The sequence below is a fragment of the Anarhichas minor genome, unplaced genomic scaffold (genome assembly GCF_050575085.1).
Source record: "Anarhichas minor isolate MPS153535 unplaced genomic scaffold, ASM5057508v1 ptg000090l, whole genome shotgun sequence".
In the NCBI taxonomy this organism is placed as follows: Eukaryota; Metazoa; Chordata; class Actinopteri; order Perciformes; family Anarhichadidae; genus Anarhichas; species Anarhichas minor.
Genome location: NW_027466536.1, coordinates 1602915 through 1630247, shown reverse-complemented (window position 1 = coordinate 1630247; position 27333 = coordinate 1602915). Strand labels below are relative to the sequence as shown.

The window sequence follows — 27333 nt, the reverse complement described above, 5'->3', positions numbered from 1 at the left end:
ATTTAGGCTTCTCAACGAAAACACACCCAGCAGCACAACGCCTACTCAAACACAAGAGTAGCAGTAGAAAGCATCAGTCAGCAGAACTGACGTTTAGGAGTGTTGTGTATGTATCTGAACACACCATAAATAGTTGTGTGTGAGTGTGTGTGTGTGTGTGTGTGTGAGAATGATTGGGTCAGAAAGGGAAACACACATCAGTTGAAGTGTGATGGTGCATCCATCCAGAAAAACAAGTGGTTCCACAGTTTATTAACCTCTCCGCTCTGTGCCTATCAATACTTCCGTATATATGTGTGTGTGTGTGTGTGTGTGTACACAAGAGGGACAGAAATATATTAATTAAATTAGAGGTCAGAAAAAGATCTCCTTCTTCCCTCTCCTCCTACCATCTGAACACACCCCTCCTCTTTGCCATCATCCCCACTGCTACTTGCTCTAATTGAATCAGATCTAGTTAAAATGACAGACAGTCATAGATATAGACACTTGTTTAAAGCGTTGCATCACATTAATTACAGACTGGAGTTTCTACATGGATAAGAGGAGCAGACAGAGCGATGGGTATGAGGCAACGCTTGTGACAGTAAAAGAAATGTCAATGTTATGAGTTAAAAACTGACCTGAAGTGGAGGTTTTTGAAGGTAAAGTGTGTCTCGACGATGCCCGTGGTCTTCACTCGGGTCCTCAGGATGTCCTGCTCCGTGGGCTGGTAGTCTGGGGCACCGATCCGATCTAGGCTGTCTAGGTAGCTGCACAGACACGAAGACAGACACAGATTGCAAATCAGCAGCAGTCTTCTTCTAGTTTCGCTGGTAGGTCTGTCAAGCTTTGGAGTTCTCCAAATGCTGAAGTGGTGTACATGAGGCTGTAGTGATAGAGGTTCTGCATTTAAAGAGCTTGGAGAAGTGTTTTTTCTTTAGCCTTTTTCATGCACAATACATCCAGAACTCAGCTGCCCGTCTGCTCTCCCACTCACGCACCAGAGACCACATCAACCGCAGTCCTTCAAAACCTCCACTGGCTCCCCATGCAGCAAAGAATCCAGTTCAAGATTCTCCTCATCACATACAAAGCCCTTCATAACCTCACCCGTTCATATCTTTCGGACCTCCTGTGTCAACACGCTCCCACCCGCAACCTCAGATCTGCCGATGCCAACCTCCTAACCCCCCCTACTCTGTCAAAGCATCGGACCTGAGGGGGCAGGGCCTTCTCCGTTGCTGCCCCCTCCCTCTGGAACTCCCTGCCCCAACACCTCAGACATTCTCCGTCACTCGCCACTTTCAAAACTGCACTTAAAACTCACCTATTCAAATCTGCTTTTATCCTGTGATGCAATGTATGTATGTTGTTGTTTTGTGTGTTACCGTTATAATGTCATCTCTCTGCCTTGTTCATATTGTTGTTTATTTTATTGTTTCTGTCTTTACCATGTAAAGTGCATTTAAGTACTTTTTAAAGCGCTATACAAATACAATTATTATTATTAAAAAAACACAAATCCACAATCCATTCTCTGCAAAAGTGGAGGAAAAGGATTAACAATGATTATCTGCTTATGTAGTTTGCCGACGTTAGCATGGCGGCTAACTAGCTTACAGATAAGAGTGTTAAGAGAGTTACAAGGCCAGGGAGCACCGCTTTAACTCACTAGAGTTTGGGGGTTACAGGTTATCACATTGATAGTGTGGACGTTGGTCCTGGAGTCTACTCGAGTCTAGGCTAATGTTAGCATCAAGCTCTTACTTGGATTTGGGAAAGTTTACATTCCAGCAACCCCCAGCCATTGTTACCCAAGGTAGCGTTGAGTTTGCCAAATTCATCGGTAAGTCCTCAGTGTAAGAGCCTTTTCTCTTCTAATGTTGAAATGTACAGTAGCAACAGTAACTGAGGGGGGGCTACGCTGAGCAAACGGTCAGTTCTGATACTGGTTCCTTTTATAATTCCTTATAATTCTCTTCCTTTGAAGTCTTCCATTAATCCACGAGTAGCTCTGTGCATCTCACCTTTTGGACTCACGTAGGCCTCAGTAGCTCAAAGGGTAGTTTGCTAATCACACTGACAGAGTAGGAGTGTGATCACTTAAACAAAGGAGCATTTGTTTTGCTGCTATCCACTTTGTGTTACAGTGTGATGATGTATGTCATGGCTCAGGTGGCTGAAACAGTAAACATTACATAACAAGCAGCATGTGACACAACCACCCACTGGATTACGTATTAATAATAATAGTAGATGTGCAACTCTCCTGACTGCAGTGGGGCAACTTTCTGTTCCCTACATGCTCCCTCTATGGGAGGTCAGAGGTCAGGGTAAGGTGCAGATCAGTCAGAGCAGGTACAGTAAGGAATCTGTAGTCACCTTTTACAGCACATTCAAATCTAATTATTTTGGTTAAATGGAAAATAAGATAATTGTATTAATAATTATTTGAATAATTACGTTGTAATTCCAGCGGTACACATTAAATGAATAAAGGCCATCAGCCTTCATTTGCATATAAAATATATATGGAAGCTATGTTGCTGAGGAGCCACCTGGTAAGAAGTGAGAAAGGGAAGTGGGTGGGCGGGATGACTCGGTCTATTCAGTTGTGTAATGGAATATCCCTGGAAGTGGACCTTTTATTGTTTAATGTAGACGTATAAATCAAATATTCCTACAGCTCAGAGATTCATTTCACAGAACGTGCAGGGCAGCTCCCTGGCTGAGAGATGATCACTCTACCTCCGTACTGTATCCATCCACCCTACCATCAAGAACAAATAGGGGAGATAAGGGTGAAGACAGAGCTTGTCTGAGCAATACAAAGTACCGTCGGACATTATTGCTATTCTAAGCCAACAGACATGGGCCGACAGAAGATCAGGAGATATGAGCAGAAAATACACCAACATCATGCATCCATTTAGTGTAATGGATCTAAAGCTTTTACTTATAGATCGGTGAGTGTTGTTTCAGAGCTTTTATAAATGGATGCTGAGTTACTTCTAAGAGAATGAGGGTGATAAAAAGGCTAGAGAGGGGAGGGGATACTGAGCTAATGGTCTAAACACACACACACACACACACACACACACACACACACACACACACACACACACACACACACACACACACACACACACACACACACACACACACACACACACACACACACACACACACACACACACACACGGCTTCAGTGATAAGAACTATTGATTACACAGAAAGGAATATTGGGTTTAGAGCTTGGGGTGTGGAGAGGAAGTAGATAGGGAGAGCTGAAAGGGGGGAGACAAAGAGAATGTGAAAGGCAGAAAACATTTTTTTTACAGGGCCACAATGAGGGAAAGTGACCAAGTGTATTTGGATTTGGAAATATATAGAAACATGAACCAGGTCCTAAACACATCTGTCCACTACACTATAGCATCAGCTGACTGGCTCTTACGTAACATTCTGGCTTAATAACTATAACTCTATCAAAAGAAAATGAGTGGGATTTAGTGTTAAAACATTATTTACTTTTGAAACTAAAAAGGGCCCTGAAAAGATAATCAAAGATTATAGAAAAATGAACAAAATGCATCCCAAAGCAGATTTAGTGGTGTTTGCTTGTAATGTATGTAGAATTTCTAGAAACAGTGCTAAAAGAGAATCTACATGGAAAATAAATACAACCGAGATCTACGAGTTAAAGCCTAAAGAACATTGCTTTAACAGACAGATAAACCTACTCTAACCTGAGCTTCAGGCTCTCCCCACCATCACCGCTTCCATCCTCCTGCAGCAGTCGTGCTGCATCGTCTATTGAATAAGATATTATTTGTCCAAAAGAACAAAGTTGCGTGTTAGGATGTACTGAATGTTAGAAAGTGTACTGGTTCCTGTATGCACAGTGCAGGTGATTAAGAAGAGATGGAGGTGACAGAATGAAGGTTTACACCTGAACACCTGAAACCCCGAATGACCTTGACCACCACAGGAGGTTGAACCCTCTCTGAATAGAAGCCGTCAGCCCACTGGTCACAGTTCCCACCCTGCAGTCCCTTTTCAGAGAAAATGTTTTTTCACAGGAACTTACATTAATGCAGATGAATGTACGCTTGTGTAGCCTTGCTTTTAGACGGCATGCAGTATTGTATGTAGAGCACGACTGCATTAGTCCCCGTCCTCGTCCTGATGTTATTCTTCACGGTGCACTAAGTCGATTAACATCACATCCCAGTGACTTCTTCTCTGATTTCCCTGGTGATCTACTGTATTATAGATGGTCACTGAAAACGTGTTTGGCACAAAAGAGAGACAACCGCAGAGAACGCTGTGCGTGAGGTGACGTGTGGTAAAGACGAGTGCGTTTGTGTGTGCAGTAACGCGGTGCTTCATGATCAAAGAATTGTTATTACGTCTAAACTTCAGTCCGTCCACTCGCTCTCTCTCCCCCTCTCTCCCCCCCGCTTACTCTCTTAATGCCCTGAAGAGAAGGTCTAAAGGTGCAGTATGGGAGTATTTCACTCAACCAACACTTGCAAAGACCGTCTGTAACACTTGCAAAGAAGGTGTTAGCATGGGAAGAGCAATTGCTCTTAAAAGCAAAAACAAAGATCTCTTTTGCGACATTTCATTTACCATATGCTGGAAGGCATTCAAACAAGGTTCTGTGTTATTCTAAATCAAACTGAGAATTCAATTATTAATGCAAATGTGTATTAGTTCCAAAAATCGATTATCGGTCTCCTTGATTACTAATAATCGGTAACAGACCTAAAACACACATATCTATTGATCCTTCATTTCCGACATTGGAATATAAAGAGTTCCCAGTTTTCAGTAGCCTCCAGCACCTTTACATGTAATGTGTAAAGAAGAGTCACCGCAATGACCAATAATCATCACCAACTTTATTTTATTTATTGGTTTATTTGAACAGGACAGTGCACATTAATAAAAACATTTCTGCAAATGTGCCAGAGTTAGCCAAAAGGCTATTTTTCATCTGTAGTCCCTACAGATGTGGCACTAGTGTTGATAAAACAGTGGCTTGATGCCAAAGAGGACTGGAAGTCTTTTTCTTTGTTTTGGTGGGTAGTTGAGAACGTACGAGGACAAGAAACCGAGGTGAGACAGACGCAGGTAAGTGGGTAAGGATGCAGGCTTGCGGGTGCCAAGTAATAGAGTCATGTTGATCACTTACTGCATTAGTGCAATGACCCAACATTAGACATTATACATCAGCATGTGGTTCACTATAGTAATCAATCCCATCAGACGAGGGCCACAAATTATAATACAGATGCCGTCCAAGCTGTATTTTTAAGTAAATGTCAGTGACAAAATATGATTTTAAACACATCCACATACATTCATATAAAAGCACTTTAAGGCAGCATATGTTTACTTAGAAACATGTCTGTGTGGTATGTTTTTTATTTTCTTACAGTATCAGCCCATGGAAGGTCGCCTCCACTGTCCTCCTTCATAGCTGTTGCTAAGTAACTGGTTTTTAGATGATTAGACGTCTCCCCTACTGTGATGTTCCGACACATATTTACAACCAGCTTCTTCAGAAGCTGCAGCGACATGATGCAACATGACACAACCTGGCTATAACATAAAAGGAGGCTGAACAGACCCGTCATTATTTAGCCCAGAGAAGAAGATAAACCAGGAAATATCACAGTGGCAGTGCACCGACGCTTCAATGCTCATCTTAAATCAACACCGATCAGATCACATCTATTTTGTATCTTAGCCGTGAAAAGAAGCATGCTGACCTTGAAACATTAGGTTACCTGTCAACAGAAAATACAATTAACTATCTGAAGACAGAAATGGACAAATAACAGCACCCATCGGCACCAGGATATGTTTATCTAATAAAATCAATAAGGCTGAAGTAGCTTTATAATATTACCCCGTAAGAAGTTCAATGATGTCACTAATCAAATGCAATGCAAGATGCGGAATCAATATCTGTAGTAAAGAATGGACAATGATGCCACTTTGTCTGACATTTAACTTCAATTAGTTCGAAACAAGTATGCTCAGACTGCCTGCTATTAGTGGGCACGATGCACTCCATCTATTTAATACTGCAGTCTTACAGTGTAACAAGCCAACGCACCAAAGTCAAATCTGGTCCACTGTCCATTTGACTACTTCACCTGGCATCTTAAAGGGATAGTTTGGAAGCGGGGTTGGGTTGTATGAGGGAAGCTAATTTAGATTCACTTTTTCTGACCGATAGTCGACCCCTCATTTACCGATCAGTGACCGTTAACTGACAGGATTAGTGCCACTGCCTCGCATACAGGGACGCTGTGGTTGAAGTTCCTCACAAGCCGCCCAGCTGCGACCACAGGCCATTGAGTCACTTAGCTGAGTTAGCAGCTAAGATATTGCGTGCATTGTCGAGGACACATGCAGCCACTTCTGTAGTTAGTCTCCACCGCAATTAGTTTAGCTGCGATGTTGTCAGCTGTTAGCGAGTGTCTGGTCGAGTGAGAGAGCGCGTGGGCGTGTGCGAGTATGCACAGTAACAGTAGCGTTACAGCTGTGAACGTAGCAGTGCTACTCCCGTTTGACGACCTATGGATACTCATAAAACCCCTCTTCCAAAAATCTGAACTATCCCATGAATGTCATTGCATATGTGAGCATTTAGAGGATGTAACTGAGGACAAGTTGGTACATGCATAGTGCATACCACTGTGTCACAAAGGCAGGGTATGTAAATCATAAACAGAGAGCATGTGCATTGTAGTAAATAGGTCAGGACACGCAGGGCATCTGCACAAAGATAGAGAAAGGTGGCTTGAGGCTGTACTTGCTGACCTCCAGCTATAACTGCACTGTTTCATACTCATCGTCACACACGCACCCTCTCTCCCTCCCAACCAGACACTCGCTAACGTTACGCCAGGTTTGAAATGCACTGGCTGAAACCCTGACAGAGTGTAAAAGGCAGTTTCCTGTTTTGCTCATATACTCTGCAGCTGGGCAGCTTGTTAGGAACTCCAACCACAGCTCCCCTGCATGCAAGGCACTAATGATGTCGGTTAACAGTTGACGAATGATCGGTTGACGAGGATAGACTGTGTTCAGACCAAACAAATTAAAAGTAACGTATTTGAAAGCAAAAACTTACGAATTATCAAAATTTGGGAGAAATAGCATCTACTTTCTTCTGCTCTTAGGGATTATCAAGAAAGAGGCGCGCTCGCACGCACGCACGCACGCACACGCACACACAGAATGTGGTCTGATCATGTGATATCTGTCCTATCAGTTCATTGGCTGGTCGGCCTGTTCTGCTCCACAGGCCACAACATAATAGGAAGTGTGCATCAATCTTTAATGTGACATTTAACGCAGGCACACAAACGGACACACACATGCGTGCACACACACACACACACCCACACACACACGGTTACACTTACACACAGCGGATGTTGTTTGAGTTAATTGACCACATGTAAATGTTGGCAGGAATATGTTTGCACTTCCAAGATGTCTGCCATGGTGCGAAATAACTAAGTGCTGCAACTTTCTCTCTTCCTCTGTCTCCATCCTTTTTTGCTTCCTCATCCCTTCTGACCGAGTCACTCCTGTTCTTGCCTTTATAGTCTCATTTGTCTTGCGGTCTGTATCATTCAATCATTTTGATGTGCTTTCTTTGTCCGGGCCGCTGCCCAATCGCCTTCTCTTGTCTCTGCTCCTTCTCTTTCCGACTTTTCTCGTGTTCTCCGCTCTCTTCGGTTTTCCTTATCTTCTCCTATTTCTTTTCTCTTTTTGTTGCCCCTGTGTCTGCATAAGCTGTGAGTCTGGACACGTATTTCAACTGGTAGATTCTCATCCAGATGGTGCATTTGATCTCATTTCAAGGGGTTGTTTCTTCCTATTTTAGCCAGTTTTAATGTAAAGGTAACTGTTTCCTATAAACCTTTAAATTCTAAGTAAGAAATATAAATTCAACTAACAAACAATGTCAGTAAATCAACCCAGTAGTATAGTAGAAATCCAAAGCCATGGTGCAAAGACTCACTAACATAATTTAAAAGTATTTCCAGACGAGCATACTTTATACTTTTCCCCATGAATTGTACTGTTTTACTTATGTGGTATATTGTTTTGGTGCAGCTAAGAATGCCGTTTAATATGAATCCATGTCAGTGTATCAACTGAAGACAACCACAAGCTACATTCACTACGTCCTTGGTTGGGGCCTATAAGAGTGATATACGTGTACTGTATGTGCCGCACACAGCAACAAATGTATACGACTCCATCTGTCACTCTACCTCAATTTATCTTAATATCACTTTGGATTTTCACTGGATGTATGGTGCACAATTAAATAAGGGCTACATGCACAAACGTGGCACTTGAAGGAAATGACTCCCCCACCTCCTCTCTCCCTCCCTCTCCCTCTCTCCTTTGCTGTGTTTCTCCTGCTGTCTCTCTCTCTCCACCCACACACAGGCACTGAGCATAAATCAGGCCCTGTACTTGTAATGGTGATTGACTGTGTGTGTCGTAATAGCTGGCATATAATCACATTTAGAAGATTGTAAATAAATAAAGTGTGTTTGAGTGTGTGCTTGCGAGCATTTTTTGTTTTCTTTTATCTTTTATGGTGGGTGGATGGATACACTTGCTTCTGTGCCGACTCAGTGATATGATACTTCTTGGGATGCTGGGCGATACCACCAGAGAGCAATATCGCAATTGTAAAATGTACCTCTGTGACAAAGAATGAAACTGCTTCTTATTACACAGGGAACCGCCTATCAAGTCTGTGTGATTAATATTTGACATGTTCACAAATTTCTTTGCTAAAACAGGAGAATCAAACTAGAACCGGCTCCATTTCACATGTGCTGCAACAGCCAAAATAACCACACAGAGACACAGTGACCATGTGTACGTACTACTGCGCTGAATCGTTGAGCTGGTACTCGCGGGCGCGGCTGAAACACTCCTGGAGGCCTGAGTCGGACCACAGGCGAATCATGGCGGAGAGCAGCTCGGCAGAGTAAGGCTCTGTGTCCTCCATACGACTGACCACATCACACACCATCTTAGCATCCGCCTGGAGGAAACACAAGAGGGGAGAAGCAGGAGGTGAGTATTCAAGTATCACAGAGTGACCATCGCAGTACAAAGCATGTTGTGTGTGCCACTTGGTAAACAGAGATTATTTGTTCATGACAGTATCATCAATACTGTGTGTTAAAGTGTATGAGCGATACAAAAATAATTCAGCTATTACATATAGCAGAAGAACAAGGACCGATCGGTTAGTTCGTTTGTGTTATTGTGCGACTTTGGTGAATCTGAAGCAATCCTTTAAAACACAAAAGTCACAATAACACAAAATAGCTCACTGATCGAGGCAGCGGTAGACCAGCAGCTCTCGTGCTCTGCGAGGTAAAACTGCTGTTTTTGTCAAAGGAGTTTTGGGATTTTGAAGAGAGCATAGATGGATACAAGACTTCAGTTTCCCATCGGAAAGGGCTGTCTGACGGCAAGGTAAAGCGGTGAAAAGAATCGACATATAGCGTACACTTCATCAGATATTTATTTACTTAAATGGCCTTTTATTTTAGATGCCTAAAAAACAAGTTTTGATGCTGCCCCCGCCGTCCACAGCAGTACATTGCTTTGCTCCTGTGCTGGTACCTCATATAACTCCACTTCACAACATCCGAACTATCCCTTTAACATGGATGGAGGACAGAAAAGACAGAAGAGGAGGTTTGAGGTTACAACAATTATAGGAGGCGATGACAGAAGAAGAGAACGAGATTATGGGGAGAGAGAAAAGAATGAGAGCATTTCCAGCTCACACTGGAACACACAAAAGTCTAACTCCATGTGTCATTACGAACCCTGAGTCAGTACAGATTCAGAAACACACCAGAAAGCTGCTGCAGTTCATGGAGAGGCCGGAGTTCCGATACTGTCTTAATATCATCAAATTGCAATGTGGGCAGAGACTGTTGGTCTGCACTGATATCCTTCCTGGCAAAGAGGCAGATAAATCACCTCCAAGTCACTGACAGAGCTGAAAAGGGAGTAACTGTCTTAAAACCAAAAGCTGTTCAGGTTATATGATCATAAATGTCCTGTCAATAAGGTGCTTCAGTAGCTTCCTACATTGATTGTTTGATATAAGAAAACCATAAACCAAATGGTTCCTATTGAGACATTTAATGTTATAGACGAGGAGGATATTGGTGGAATTCAATATTGTACCTTTTCATGCAAAGATTGCATACATGAGTATATCAAGATCGTTTATGAAACATTATACTACTTTTGTTGAATCTATATCAGACATGTTTTTTCTGTGTTAGTGGAGAATCTTGCTAGCCACTTAGCTACGAGTAAACCAGCTGCAGAAATCTGCTTTAGATTGCGCATTACGAGCATCTCAACTCAATCTAGCAGTTGATCCTCGCCTCCTATTTTCCCTTCATTCTTTGCTGTCATTCATTTCTTTTTCACTTACTTCTACTCACTTTCCACTTCACTTTTATTGAGAGGACACTGAGGCCTGGACCTTTATACTCTTAACGTTTGGGGGTTTCTTATGCTGATACAGCTACAGCTGCACACTTTACTAATTATATATACATTATATATATATATATATAAATAATCTTATTGAATAGTATCAACATGCATACAGACATCTGAGCAGATGGAAACATTCATGTCCACTTGTTTTGGTTTGTGGTTAGTCTGAAAGTCAAATTCTTTCAAAAAGACAATTGTGATCGGGGATGACTTTTGCTCTGTGTATGTGATATTTACCCGTTAGGACTATGAAGTTCACAATAAACACCAAGTGTTCAAGTTTCAGTCAAATGCAATTAGAACGTTGTTAAGTTTTATGGAAAATACAAAATAAAAATCATAACTGCTTCTGGCTCTGCATTACTAAATGCACATTCATTGTTGAATATCTGGAAATTGATCGTCAAGGGAAGAAATGCAAAATCTTAAAAATGGATTTGTGTTATTTAGCCATGAGATATCCATATCATCCGCTGTATGTTACTTTATTGGCAATTCCAAAAACAAATGTCTTTAGGGGACATTATTATCACAAATAAAGAAAATGCTTTGCTCCGGTTGATAGTCATTTTACAGTTGAAAAATGATGGACATAACAGCCTTTTCCTGATAATAAAGCTTGGTGATAAAACTGTAATAGCTTTCTTGGCATAGTGTAAATATTCTGATTGCTTCCTATTAGTAAGCACCATTTCCTAAATATATTACGCAGCATAAAATTCAATCCTATTTCTAGAGATTCCAAATATACTTAAAGAATTTGATGTTAAAGGTGCAATTTAAATCTGAAACTAAAAACATCCAATCCTCCTCCTGTGTAATGCTACATCAATATACTTTCTGAGTCAGCAAGCTTGAAATATGAGAATCAAACACATAACTAACGGACCAACGGACCTCAGCATACGTCACTGGTGTATACAATTTCAACCTACAGGTACTTCGAAAATGTGACATTTCTATTACCGTGGCCTCGGAAATCTGAGTCAGCAAAATGAATATGAAACAGAGTAAACACAGTTCAAGAATATAAATAATCTCTGCAACACTATACCTGGCTAACTCCATCACTGGAACCATACAGCATTATGTCCTGAAGAATAAAACACTTGTACCGATAAAAACAGAATCGGGTGGGGATGAGTGTTGTTATTCCCTTACTGTAATGCTATCCAGCCATTATAATTAGATCGCGCAGCACTCAGGCAGATATAAATGAAGGCATGGACTCTTTGGGTTTCAACATACCCTTTAAATTTGCAGCATGCTAAGCAATCAGGCGGAGATAATGACAGATTACATGAGATTGGAGATTTGACAACCTGATTAAAAACTGACCCACTCTGACCCACTCAACACCTGGGAGTCGCCTGCTGCAACCAGCGTAGCCTCGATGCATTCCATACACTGAGGGATTTCAACACGGCGGGAGGCTAACCCCACTTAGAAAGTTCAGAAAGCGAATGATATCAGCAAAGACTTCCCCACCGGACAGGGAGGGATGATTGTTACTGATATAATGTAATTGCTCTTACATTATATTAACTCAAAGCTTTCAAAAAAGGCTTGATTCATTTGTCCAAATTCAACAGAGGAAGGCTTTGATATGCCCATTTAAGAAAGGCATCTCGATCTGCTGTTTTCTTTCTCTTATTATGCATTTATTCCCCTCTTTGATTTTTGGATCATTCAGTTTTTCTCTTTCATTTCCTTGGCCTATTTCTCTGATGGGAACGTCATTAGTTTGGCAGAAGAATGTCCTTCCAAAATATTGTGCCAATCTATCCAGTATTGACATAAGTGAAAACTTTGACTTGACTGTGAGGCTAGAGGAAGTCAGAGGATCACCAAAGGCAGTAGGATTCATCCTCCAGGGACCATGAATACCTGTAGCAAATTTAAAGGCAATCAATATATTAGTTATTGAAATATTTCACTCTGAACCACAAATGTCCACCTCATGGTGCTGCACGAGTTAGAGTCAGGGAATCGCCAAACTCAGCAGGATTCCCCCTCTAGATACCATAAACATCATTAGAAAATCATATATATATATATATATCTCCTAGATATTGCCGTCTCCAGAGCCATTTGCATGTTTTAAAAGCAAGGGACCTAAGTGTAATGTAGCGACCACACAGTAATATCACATTCAAAAGGCCCTCAGCCTGTATCTGTTCATCACCGTCTATGACTGCCTGAATAAGGTCCAGTTGCAGTCTCAACAAGCTTTTACCAATTGATTTGTTTGGATAGACGGTGGCAACACGGTCGGAACCAGAACTAAAAGGCGACGATGCATCTTTTTTTCTCAATTGGTCGAGACTAAATTAACTGAACTAGAGGTGTAACAGCGTCGTTAGTCTTCTACCTATATGGTTTGTGTGCACAGTTGCTTTGCACTGTAATAACTGGTTTATAAGACGAAGGCAAAGGGACAGGGTTTTAGCATCGGAACAGCTCTGGTTTCTATTTGTAGTCCAAGTAGCATCGAGCAACGACATTTGAGGGGACTTTGGTTGAATGCAGGTCATTGTTGAGGGTAAAAGAGTTGGAACGTATTGGCCAAAATGCAATCTGGGAACCCACTGGCTATAGTCTGACGATGGTTTACTTTTCTAGTAGCATCGAATTAGCTTGTAAATCGGCTACTTGACAATCCGGTTGTACGGCTTCTTCTCTCAACTCCAAAAGCTTCTTATCAGACAGAAAACAAATGACGGGCACATGGAGGAGGAAGTCTTAGCCCTGATATCCACTGGCTACACCGGAACCACAGAAATATTGAAGGCTAAATTGTAGTCGGCCCGAAAAGCTGATTCAGAGATTGATAAGACTTCAGCCAGACCTGTCATTTCCTGTCTTGTGGGGAGTTTGCTCCTTCCCGTCTATCTAATCATACCAACTCATGCCTGACCTCATCCATTAGCCGTCCTTCCATCATCATCATCTCTGTCATAGTCTTTCTATCTGACCTCTAGCTACACATTGCACTACAGTGTTTTCTGTTTTTTTTCATCCATCTGTCCTTCCATCTGTGCCTATAACCATGTTTGTTTTGTTCTTTTTCATTTGTCCTCCTCTGGCTTCATGTTTCGGGTTTTTTTCCTCTCTCTTTCTCTCCGTTCCTGCTGAATTTCATCTCTGTTATTCTTCAAACCATCAGCCCTCCCTCTCTCTTGCCTGTCGCACCGTCCTTTGGTCAGTCTCTTATGCTTCCCTCTAAATCTCCCTCCCTGAGGTCAAATCAAAGCATTAATAAGCACATGTACAAGTGTACATGATAGCTAGCACTTCTACCACATGCATGGAGAAGACTGGTAGCTACAGTACAGAGGCAGTCTGAGGCCTACCGTCCCGTCAGAGTGACCTTTAAAATCTCTGAACTCTGTTGAACACACACACACACACACACACACACACACACACACACACACACACACACACACACACACACACACACACACACACACACACACACACACACACACACACACACACACACACACACACACACACACACACACCGTGGGTGCTTTCACACCTAACCTGTTTGTTTCTGTTCAAATTAACTCACTAACTTTTGTTTGTTTATGTTATTTGTAGTCAATTATAATTTTTTATGTAGTTTTAGTGCTACTATCTTTTAATATCACTGATAAGCGAGACATTTTGTACATGATCGTAAGGAATAATTCTTTGTAATACTTTTTTCTAAATGTATTTAATGAATTGAATTACTTTGGACTGAATTTGTGTTTCAATTCGCATTCAGTCAAATACTTTCTTGCACTTGAACAGAAATACGTTTCTTAAATAGTTATACTTACTGCCGCAGTTCTACTTTAAGTTGATGACGATAGCCTTGATGAGTGTATACGTGTCTAATGACAGACAAGCTATCTGTTGGCCTGCTTTACATCCCCGCTTGGACAGAGAATAGGTAATTACCAGCGCCATCGTCATCATCAGCACCGTCATTGTCCTCATGATCCCTCCCACATCCTCCGCATCTGTTCCTTTCTCTCCCTCTTTACCTCTATCCCTCCATTCAATAGCCAATTAGAGCTGACTGTAGGACCTCTCATATCATACACCTCTGTCATTGTCTATATAGTTATCCAACCTCACAGCTCATCGGTACACCCACCACCCATTTATCTGCCTAAACTAACTGCACCTAACATATATTCCTCAAACACACATTCAACCATCCATCCGTGTATGTGTGTGTCATCTAATGTAGAGGCTGAAGTGACCACAAGACACTTGCAATAAGAGAGAACAAATGCATCTCTGCACGGATTTAGACACTTATAAGCGGCAGTGTGGCATGTGAGCGTGCAGCTGATCTAAATTAGGAGTTCTCTCCAGCCCTGGTTGGATATTAAAATGTATGAACACACTGTGGTGCAATAATTCACTTCTTTTCACACCCTTAAAAGTTACCACAAGGAACTTTCATGTTGTGTTGATTTTGGCGGTCCCTGTTGACGCAAACACCAGAGACTCTTAAAAAAACCACCTCATTTTACTGCAGCAGGCGTCTGACAGTCTGCTCCGCTCAGTCCTGATTCTCCTGTGCCTCCCTTCCCTCCAGCGGGCTCGGCATTACGACCTGGGCCTCCAGCATGACGGCGTCGGTGTTGGCCCCACTGGAGTCTGAGCTGAAGGAGTTTCTGGTGAACCGGCACGATTTCATCCGATTGTGCGCGGAATCCGGCCCGGTGACGCCGCTGACAAGCATTAAGAATAACTATACAGAAATAGCCAACCTTCTCGCTGACGGTGTTATTTACTTATTTGGGTCACATAAAGGCATCGGTATTAAATTGAGACTGTTTCATAACCAGTTAGAAGTTCCCCACATTAATTTTAATGTATAAAAAGATGAAGAATTTTAAGTTCCGTGTTCTAGTTCATGACTTCTCCTGATATTTTTAAGTCGGTCATTTTTGACATCACCTGCACTATTTACTGAGAGCTGTGCATTTGGAAAGTCCTCCCCCCTATTTCCTTCTTTCTCCACAGACCACATTCACATCCTGTTAAATAATCTGCTGTAGTTATTTCACAAGAATCAGACTCTGCTCACACTCAGCACTATGAGAGGAAACATCCAACTGAGGCTTTAAGTACTGTAAGTAGCTGCACACAGCTTGTATGCATTCATACTGAACAAATAAAAGGGTTGCATGTCTTTATAAACAAGACTGTAGGTAGTATTATTAAAGGCACAGGTCCTCAGATTCTGTAAGCCACTTTATTTCACCCCCCAATTAATGTAGTCCACTGCAGGGTTAGCCAGGAAATCACGCAGCATGATCTATTTCACAATCATCATTTCTAAGACGAAAACAACTAAAAACATCCCACATTCTCTTCTATTTTATATTTGTCGTGTTGGAATTTTTAAGGCTGATCCCATTTGAGTTTTTAAGAATCAAGTAACAATACTTTCTAATCTTTTTGTTAATATTATCATGTAACTTAAGACAAAGAGTCTACAGCCATGCTAGTGGCTCTGTGAGGCCGTACTTAGGTGCAGCAAACTTTGAACTAAATGGTAACTTACAATACTATATTTGATAGTATTGTAAGTCAGGTTCTCCCTCTTAGCGTATCATGTTAGCATGCTAACATTTGCTAATTTGCAACAAACACAAAGTACAGCTCAGGCTGATGGCAACGTAATTCGTTTTCTGGGTATTTGCAAATCGAAATGTTGACCTGACGATGGCGGTAGAAGAAAAGTGAGGGGATCACCAAAGTTGTAACAATTCATCTGGAAGGGAAACATGAATGTCTGCAATATCTCAACATCTACTGGATGGAATAATCGAAGACTGACCAACAGAACCATACCTAGAGCCAAAAACCAACCTACCGGTGCTGCAAACTATATAATTGAGTCACTGTTTCTAAATGACTCCAAACAATATCTTTGGCCTTTCTGACATTTCCTGTTACTTATCAGCCGACAGATCTGCCCATACCGATTCATCTGCTCAGCTCAGCTGAGGCGGTAGGTTTTTCTAGACGTAGGAAGTATATTTCAGTGACTTGAAAAACATTTTTTAAAAATCCACTCTTGTACTGCTTGACCACGTAAACAACTATTTCCTACAACAATTTCTATTAGACGTCACCCTGCTTCTCTCCTAATCAAGGAGGAGGAACCAGACAATGCTGAAACAAGATTTTAGAGGACAACATGTCTTATAAATGGGATTAACAAAATAACAGAAGAATAAATGTTTCTGGTCTGCAGTCTTCTGTGTGTGTGTGTGTGCGTGTGTGTGTGTGTGTGTGAGGGAGAAAAAGACAACAGGCTCTGTCCTGCAGTCCTCTGTTCACCAGTGCTAGGGCACCGACTTTGCACCGCCTCTTAAAACCATCGCAGGGCAATTATTGCAAGGAAATCCAGAAAGGTCTGCTCCTTTCCATTTGCTACTTTCTTCTCATTTTCTGCAGATTGATATGTGCATCAAAATACAATTTTTATTGGGACTGAGAAAGATTCTGCAGAAACGTCAATGCTGATGTTGTTTGATGTGTCGAATGCGACCTGTAGTCATCACACAGCAGCAGGAATGATGTGTGTGTTTCATCTCCAGCCTGATTTGAGAGAGGGACTGTGTGTCATGTTAACACAGGGATGGCATCCTTAATTATTTACATCTCTGGACACGTCGACAGGATCTCACAGTAAATCATATTCTGTGTTTTCTAAACATCAGACTGTAAAGATTGTACTCATGGTAAATTCATCTAAAGTAACAGCAACGAGAGGAGCTCATGTGATTGGTTATTCATTACTGAAGCTCGCCCCGACTTCATTTCACCTGCTGATTCCGTATTCCTCCTACTGATGATGTATTCAGCCTCTCTTCTACGTGGCGCCCAGCTGCGCCTGGTTTCCGCCACCGCATGTGGTCACCAAAAATTCAAAAATGTTCCGGTCAAGCTCATTTGTGTTAGCGCCCTATTTCAAGAACATAGAGCCCAAAGTGTTCCTTGACTCTCTCACAGACTCACAGCTCAGTAAACTGTTGGTCTTTGATGGAAACACTATTTAAGAAACTCTGTTGTGTCAGATAAACATGACAGTGGCTAGATGTGATTCATTTGCCCTCTGACACTCAGTACTGTTTCTGATGAAAAGAGCTGGAGCAGTGACAATATCCACGAGCCACATCTTAACCCAGGTCTGCTGTTTGGCATGTAGAGAGAAGATGACACCCAGAACACGCTCTCAAACATTAAACTGAAGCTCTCTCTCCATCCGCCATCCTCTGCGTGTCGCCAATCCCACTCAAAGGGATTTGATTTGATGTAAATGTGTTTCAGTCTGAGGATTAAACTCTGTTCCAGCTTCCTAATGCTCTGTCCACTACGACAGCGGCCATACAATGCCTGATATGGAATGAGTCTGTGTGTGTGTGTGTGTGTGTGTACATTTGGGAGTGTGGGTATGAATGAGGGGCAGAAAGAAGAAACTGAGCCTGTTTTCTGTTTGAGTGTGTGTGTGTTCAGAGTGTGTTCCAGTTTAAAGTCCTGGGCAGTGGGCCACAGGCACACTTAAAAGCCACAGTCCAGGCCAAGGATACTGTCTAAACAGACATATTGGAAGGCACAGGGTCAGTGTGTGTGTGTGTGTGTATGTATGTTTAAGCGTGTGTGATAGTAATGGACTGATGAGACAAGCACAGTGAAAATTTGTGGCGCAACGGAGCACAAAAAAAAAGGGTGCAAATATAACTTTTACAGATCCCTAATCACGTTTTTTTGCCGTAGATACTAATTGCCAATCATCAATGATTGTCAGATACAGATACATGTAAGTTGTTTGATTATAGCAGCTGGTCTGCAAGGCTCCAGGCATCGTTTTTTTTTGTGCCACTGTCCCAAAAATCATTTCAACCACTCAAAAGTCAGTGTAAACCATTAAAAATTCTAAATGTTTTACTTTTACTTTGTTATAGTTTTTTATAAAAACACAATTATTTTTATTGATTAAAACAAATATTGTCATAGGTAGTTTTAATGGCGTATTATCATCTGCTTAGAGATAGTGTTACGAAGTTAAACAGTACATAACAGAACATTGAAAAAGAACATAGAAAAAGAACATAGAAAAGCATGAATGCTGATGTCCTGATCGAATATTTTTCTGAATATCGGCGGATAACAATCGTCAGTAAAGCTTTATTTCACACCGTGGTGGTTAACGTTAAACTGTGTAATTAATCCGCGGTTCACATGAGTCAGTCCGTTACACCACTAGTGAAAATGCTCCTTCTTTCCTATGCAGCTATCTTTACACTCAACTCAAACGTCTAGACACGCACCCACAGTCAAGGTCGTCAAGGAAACAGGAAAGTTAATTATGTTTTTACATTTGCCCGATTATATTACCCGCTGAAGGACGACATTACTCGATCCTTCTGAATTAAACACTATGAAGGCCCAACCACTACCAAGGTATCCGAACAGATCTTTTGTAATCACACTATGTTAACCACCGATTAAATGTACAAGACTGCAATCAGGAAATCAGTCAGAAAACTGTGCGCTTCATATGCGCTGTAATAACCTGAATACTGTAAAACAGGCATTTCCAGGAAGCACGGCAGTAGTACGATTTATCAACCACTACAAAATGCAATCTTTTTTCTGAACCAAGACGAGTGCATTTACTGTAAGTGTATTAAAAAAAGCAACACTGTGTAAGAAGCCTGCCCTGCCCTGTGATACATGATACTCAATTAGATTTTTGTTGGTCACAGTTTGAAAGTAGTTCGTGGCTCAGATGTTTTAGTTGCAGTGCTATGAATAATCTCTTTCTTCCTGCACACTGCGGTCTCAGAAGTACTTCCCTATCTCGGGCCTATGGCATGCACATGCAAAGTGTAAACATGAGCATGGCGTAAAGTACACCAGCGCAAGTATGTAGTGCATTCCGTGTAGATTTTGTTTACGCAAGTAATGCACGAATGTATTCTACATTAGCAAGAGTATGAGAGCCTACTGTACATACTCAACCACTCTAAAATGCATTGTGTTTCTTCAGACTGTCCACTGGTGGACTGCCAGGCAGACTGCTTGAGTAATTATAATTGGATAACATAATTAGGAGTAACATTAAGGAACAATTAAGAGGAAAACTGTGGGACCTCACAAACATAATGTGCTGAATAAAACATTTTATATGAAATATTTAATAATTAAAATTGTCCTTAACATAATTCTAGAAAATATAAATCCTAAACATCAGACTGGTAGCTCGGACCTATAACGTTGTGATTGATAGTCATGTTATGCAGAGAAGACGTATTTGCTTGATTGTTTAATCTTCTGCATGTTAGTTTCAAATGTTAGCATGTTGCTACCTGCACTCAACCCAAAGGGCTGAGGCTGATGTGAATTGAATTGGCTTTGTATTACTGTATATGGAGTATTGGACAAAAACAAATTTAGAAAGAATGACGGTGGAAGGTGAAAAGTCACTTAAGTTCGGGGACATGAATGTCTGTACCTAATTTAATGGCAGTCCATCCAATAGTTGGAGAGACATTTTATTCCAGATATAAGTGGTGGACCACCCCACCGGCAGACAGATTGTTGCTTCCATCCCTGCAGCCACATCGCATGGTTAAAAACAGCTGGTTAATAAGAAATCATGTTTCCCAAGCAGACTTGTGCTAACTGTGTTCTTTTAAACCCAGAACCGACCAAGTGTTTAAGAAATCGAATTGCTGCAGGAAGCAGACAGTAACCAGATTATTTGATTGTGTGTAAATGAACTAAATGGGGGTGTCCATCTGTAGACCTTTTTCTCTAAGAGTCTTGTAAGCAAAGCAGCCATAAAGTACATGCACCATCTGCTTACCCCTAAGGGAGCTGATTTTGCTCTAATGGCCAGCTTTCTGATGAATTATTCCATTAGTTGTGCAGTCATTTATCAACGGCAATAACCATCTGACTTAATATACTGATTTAAAATGAATTTAGTATAAGCTGGAGTAATTCATGGCCATGTGCAGCAATAACATGAGTAATACGTTTTGGCAAAAGGTATGGCACGCTAACCTGATTATAAATCAACCAAATGAACTCTACTGCTGAGTCATGCAATTACACGCAAAGTGTTTTATAGAAATAGCAGACGGCAGGATGCAAACATTCAACAATGTCATGTAATACACATTTTTGAAATGCTTGTGGTAGATGCGTGCATAGTTTTTGACTTAAAAGATGTTTGGTTCACTCAATCTTATGAAAAGTGAGATCCAACATCTCGTCTGAGTTTTCTCTCAGTCACACACACCATTTAAACACAGAAGCCTACAGATATGCAAGTTAAATCAAGTCAGTTTCTCACACAAGTGGGTTTCACTTGGGACACAAACATGGTCTCCTGGGTGAAAGTCCTGAGTTTGTTTGACCCATAGATCCACCTGTGGACTTTGTCACTCTTTATACTACATCACCAGACTTCCTCCTTTACTATTGTCATACTTAGCACAGCCATTAGAGGCAGCCCTGCACATCCACAAGTGGCGCTAGAGGGGTACGTGGAGTGTCATAGTTTGACTCAAAGGACTACTGTCCCTGTTTGACGAGCTGGGAGTGAGAACCCTCTGGATTAGGTGTGACATCCCCAGGCGGCACGTTTGCACTGTGAGCTAAAAAGTAATACTGGGTTGAAGACACACACAGACACACATACATCTGTTGCTAGGTACATTATAGAGCTAGACCAATAGATTGACTGGGCCAAAGAGATGACCAAATTATGACTTACGCTGTTGGATCAATTTTGATTGACCAGAGACAAATGGGTACACAAAGGCCAGTGCATGCATGTCAAATACGCCTGTTGAGCTGCAGGACGGTCATCCACACGCTGTACACTGACCCTGCTTTGTGTGATTGTGGGTCAGTTAGTATAAAACTGGGCCATTTTCCTCTGCACTGGCCAGATGCTACAGGCAACACAAGTGTCACATTTGTGATGAAGTTGACGTATAAAGGAACACAACCACAAACCACAAGAAAGCGATACTATATGCATGAATAAAACACAAGCAGGAGAGAAACAGACAGCGTGATAACAGATAAGAAATCATGAGTCTGCGTGTTTGTTGACGTCACAGTGAGCATCAGCCACCAGATATCTTTTGGAGGAAAAAACATGGCTGCCATTCTCCATCTACAATCTGTTCTCACACGCCTTTCTCAATCTCCTCTTCTCTTCCGTTCCTCTCTTATCTCTTACAGACAAACCTCACATGACATCACTGTAATCCAGTGCCCTACAAAAAACAAAAAACACCAGTAACACACACGCACTCACACAGTGACTCACTTTACATATACTAGTATATCGTTAGACGTATATGGTTTTATGTCTCGTCTTTCTCCGCTTCCTGCGGTCCTTATCTCGATCCCTCCGCTTCATCTTTTCACCTCATTACCATCTCTTTTCTCTTCTCTCCTCCTCTGTCGTCTGCTGGCAGGACCCCACCCTCTCACTCAGTCTCTCGTTTTCGCTCTCTCACTCCTCTGCATTATGTGACTCTCAGCTGCAGTTGCCATGGTGACCATCCTCATTTCCCAGGAATGCAACCCTCTCTCTCTCCCGCTCTCCCTCCCTCCCCATCCATTCTGCTGCACCCTCCTCCTCCATCAGCATCATCCTTCCCTTCCCTTCATCTATCCCTCCATCCCGTTTTCTATCCAGCTCCGCGATGAAGATGTCAGATGGACTGTCGACGCATCTTACTAGCTTAGTACGCACATTGCCTTCTTAACCCTCTCTCCCGCTCCCTCCCTCACTTTAGCGGTTGCTAAATAATGGAAGTGATGAAATATTAAATTGTTGTTCAGCCCTCCTGTAGACCGCCCCAATGGAGCCCTAACATACACACACACACACACACGCACACGCACACGCACACATATGTATGAATATATATGTATCTGTGTGTGAAGTCCATGCTTTGCTCCAGTGGAGCTTCCGTTGCCACCCTCACAGGGCATCCTGCAACCACACCCACACACAGAGGAAGAAGGTGGCGGATATGGGGCATGTACAGTACGTGCTGTTATATGAGTGGATCGTTAAAACACACTTAGTCGATGGCAGCCAGAGAGCGCTGTAAAAAAAAAAAAAATCGATCCTACTGTCCCTACCTCAACCCCCGAGAGACAGAGATGGAGAAGGAGGAGCAGGCGCGGCTTTCCGTGTAATCATCAGCATACACGAGTGTGTTACAAAACATAATGTATGCAGAAACCGTTGTTGCGAGGCAGTATATTTATGAGGGTACTGTGGAGAACAATATTGTAGATCTCCAAAATGGGAACAAATTGCAGCATCAAATGGTGGACACGCAATGAGCTTCATGAGCATGTGTTCACAACATTTGGGCTCCGATCTTTGTTCTGAAATCTCTTGATTTCAGAGGACTCGTCTTGGCTGGTGTGTTTGTTTTCACTGTACATCTAATAGTTGCTTCAACGGGAGTCTGAGCTGCCAGTTTACTCATTATTTGCTTATTATCGTTTTTGTGGCCAGCTAAGAGGCAGGGGTCTACATCCGGCTTACAGCAATAGCTGTACCAAAATGCTAACAGTATTGTTTAAACTAGAGTGGAAATTGATACATTAAAGTGCAGAACAAACATATTTCTTTCCAATGGCTTCCACTATTAGCAAACCCACTGTAATTACTGGAAGACAGTGAGAAATGGGTCACGAATGGAAAATGTATTCCTCTGTGCACTATGGATGTTAAGGCAAGACCAATAGATGGCATGAAAACACTCCCTGGAAACACCCACACACACACATGGGGATCTCCATCTGTCTTAGCCAACAGCCCTTCTCTTTCTCTCTCACTAACCAACTCTTACCTACCTGTGCTGTCCGTGCACTTCTTACTACAGATCTCTCTGCTGGACCCAGAAAACTGGACTGGAATATCTGTTTGCTCCCTTTTCTGTAATCTCTGGTCCTCTGTTGAGCCACATTGAAGAACATGGCTGCGGTTCTTCCGTGTCCTTTCCTTTGTGAGAGTAAAAGACTGTGGTTTGGAGGAGGCAGCATCACACATGATATGATTAATGGATTGTTTGTTTGCGTAGCCTCTCTCCTTTGACTGGTATGAAGTTCAGTGTCGTGTTCTTAATGGCTCCGTGATTTATTAATCACAGACAGAAAGGTTTTGTTATTGCTAAATTGTTAATCCACACAGCAGTAGGTGATCCACCGTTCCCCATGTTTAAGTGGCCTTAAAATGGGTTACAACATATTCTTTCTGATTTCCCCGCAGCGATCAATAAATCCTGAGAGTCTCTCTATATCTGTGTCTGTTTTATTTTAAAGCCAACCCCCGCCCCCTCCATTAACAGTCACCCTTTGTGCTCTGAGCTCTCTCTCCTCTCACTTTGTCTCTTGTTTAGTATCAGTCTCTCGTCCAATCTGCCTCTCTGTCACTCACTGCCTCTTTCCTCTCACACTTCATCTATACTTAGATCCGACAGCGAGCTGTCACCCCTCTCACTCTCTCACACACGCACACGCACACAAACCCAGATGAATCGTGAAAAGAAAGTTATTGATCGAACCTTGGAAAAAGCGAGAGGTGATAGAGAATCAAACCCAGCACATCTCTGTACTTCACACACACAGTGGAATAAATCCTCATATTTCTTTTTGCCAAAGGGAGACCATGAGAGCCGTTACATGAAGCAAAGATAAACAAGTGAAGGAGAGCTACAATATTTAGGCTAACAAGTAGTTCCTATGTTTGGGTGTTGGCTCTCTGGCAGCTTAGCAGGCTAATTATACACATTATAGATGTGTGTATTGCTGCTTGTGTGTGTATATTTGTGCCCTGCTGTCATCAGTGCCAACCATCGCTGGTGTGGATTCTTGGAGCCAGTTGGTTCCTGCATACTTACTAGCTCTGGAAAAAATTGACATTTGCATTCTTAAGGAAAGTTTATTTAAAGTAAAAGCAGGAATGGGAGCGGCTGATCTTCGTGGAGTTATCTTGATGTTTTATTCCTTACTGGAGTCAACAAGGTCAGTCAGCCTGGCCACCAGTTAGTTATAGGCACCCTGGCTGCTTTCAATTTACCAGTCAATTCTAATTGAATGATCTCATAGTGACTGGAGGTAGCTGATGTGGTTTAAGGTTAATAACGGCCTCAAGGCACTTTCCTTGAGTGTTGTTCTAAGCATGATCAACCAGTAAAAACCCATGACATACTGGAAAAGGACAGTATCTCCCAGCAGGCCTGGCGGAGCTTGGGGATCATTGCAGTAGGATACAGAAGCTGCTCAGGAAGATTAAGACATGCTACTCTGCATCTGCTGCTTGAATTTTGCTAGACGTGGAAGGAATACATGGAAAAATATTGTAAAATAGGTTTTATTACTTTTAAGAAAAGTATACATGTTGACAAGAGGTCATTGTCAATAAATGATGGGGTTCTATCATTGAGTTTTTCAGCTGGCAAATCGATTTAATTACATATTACTTTTTGTTGCATGGCTTACCAATATTACTCAATTTTCAGCCAAACATCCCACATTAAATCCCACAATAATGAAGCTGAAATGATCAATCCACAGAGAATGAATAGGCAATTATTTGGATAATCAACGAATCGTTTCAGCCACTTTGCAAACAACAAACATTCTCTGATTTCAGCTTCTTAAACGTGAGGATTTGTTTCTTTCTGTGTCATGTATGACAGGAAACTCAATATTGTTGGGGGGTTCTGGGGTAGTGGTTAGATAAAACAGGGAATATGAAGATGTCATGCCATTTATAGACAAAACGATCAAAACAATCGAGGTGATTGTTAGTTGCAGTAGATTCAAAGTAGAAGTATCAAATGTGAATCCATGCAGTGGCTGTAGCATTATGCAGTTGAACACAGAGCCTGCGTTTGCTGAGCGGGAGTGAGACAGAAGGAGAGGGGGATGGGATGGAGAGATGCAGAGGAGGAGAGGGTAAGGGTATGAAAATGAGAGGGGAGAGAATTTGGTGGGGCCCCCATTCCCACCAATAGCATGTGAATAGAAGAGGCCAAAACACAGCATCCAATCCCGTGAACGATAGGTGGTCAGGTGACCGTATGGCTGCGTGTTCCATGGAGGTGGCCGGCTAGCCTGGTTGCTACGGTAACTGGTCGGTATCCTAGAGACTGGCAAAAGGGCTTCTAGAAAACTGAATGGTAAGAGACCCAGAGACAAGAGAGAGCGATGGAAAAGACAAAACCTCATCCCAGCTAGACACCGTCTACCCTGATCTATGGCTACACACACACACACACACACACACACACACACACACACTTCTATATGACATGTAACAGCGTGTGTGTGCATTTGGGATGTTGTGGCCATTGGAGATAAGAGCTGTTGAATTAGATTATCTTATTTTCACAGCTACATACACACACATGTCAACACACACAGCAGAGACAGCAAAGACGGTGCTACTAGAGTCGGGCCTGATGCTTCACTGAACTATAAATAATGACAGTCCCTCAAACACACGCATGCTAGATGAGCCCAGCCTAGATATGCCGGTGATGTCAGTGAATCCTCTGAATAAAGGTGTGTCAAGACGACCGTGTGAGTGTGTGTGTGTGTGTGTGTGTCAGCTCAGCCCGAGAACAGATTGTACTAAATTTTGTATGTGCCGATTTTGCCTTAGGAAACCTTTAACAGCATATTTTGTGCGTGTGTGTGTGTGTGTCTTGTTTAATAGCAGAGCTTCAATATTAGTCCCTAAGCTCTAATCTTGTCATTTCGAGAAGTGGCTTTCTGAGAATTTTCAGACCATATCCCCATGGAGAATTTGTACGCTGAACATGTATCACCATTGTTCGCTTTGGACGATTTCAGAAGTGTGACGTTGTATTATTAATGTGATTATGAAAAAGAAGTGAGTACATGTAAGTGATGATGCATAGGGAATAGGGAACAATTACCCTGAGGAAGCTTCTCCCGGTGGCTTAAGTCTCTGGCACTAATTTTAATTTATATCACAGACACTCACTTCTTTGTTAAAATCATATAAAGTCAGTCTTGTCCACTGAATACTGGCTTTGATCTTATCCCCCTTACCAGATAAAAAAAAAAAATTGATCAATCTTTAAGGCCGGGTCACACCAGGAGGTGGCCCCGTGAAATTCATCCACATGTCCTCGAGGAATAGACAGTGCCAAAAACCTGGCAACACAGGGCCTACTAGCAGTGGATAGCTGGTGTAATAGTGCAGATGGCGCGCTAACGGCTAACATACTAGCAGGCCAGGAACATGTTAGCTCTAGTCAGTAACATTAGCTCTCCGAACTGCTTTCTATTTTCTCTGTACTCTGCTGTTCATCCTGCCTTGGATTCTGTTCACAGGATTATACATTTTTTTCATTTAATTAGGAGTTACTGAAGGAGGGAAAAAGCTAGCTACCTAGTTAGCATAGTTAGCTTGTAAAAAGCAGGAACATCCATCTTGTTTTAGACAAATTTGAGATAATAATATGAAAATGTATATGTGTTTGGCTCGACCTTGAGTGCATGTGTGTGGCTAGTGAGGTTGGGGGTTTCGGATCGCTGTGTGTGCGTGTGTGTGAGACAGCCTATGTGGGTTCATAAGTCCTAAAATGCTAGCACACGTCTGGCTCTAACACTCATCCCATGGTGATAAAACTGTGCAGTGTGTGCGTGTGTGTCAGC

General features: G+C 42.0%; 1 protein-coding gene across 3 annotated transcripts in view; it reads right to left on the bottom strand.

The window, feature by feature from the left end:
- LOC142938723 (guanine nucleotide-binding protein G(o) subunit alpha) overlaps window positions 1-27333 on the bottom strand; it is an 86740-nt gene that overhangs the window by 18293 nt on the left and 41114 nt on the right. For all 3 annotated transcript variants that reach the window (XM_076082091.1, XM_076082093.1, XM_076082090.1), the window contains exons 4-5: window positions 8922-9082; window positions 624-752 (exon numbers count right to left, since the gene is read on the bottom strand). In XM_076082091.1, coding sequence (XP_075938206.1) covers window positions 624-752; window positions 8922-9082 — 290 coding nt within the window. The remainder of the gene's footprint in view (window positions 1-623; window positions 753-8921; window positions 9083-27333) is intronic.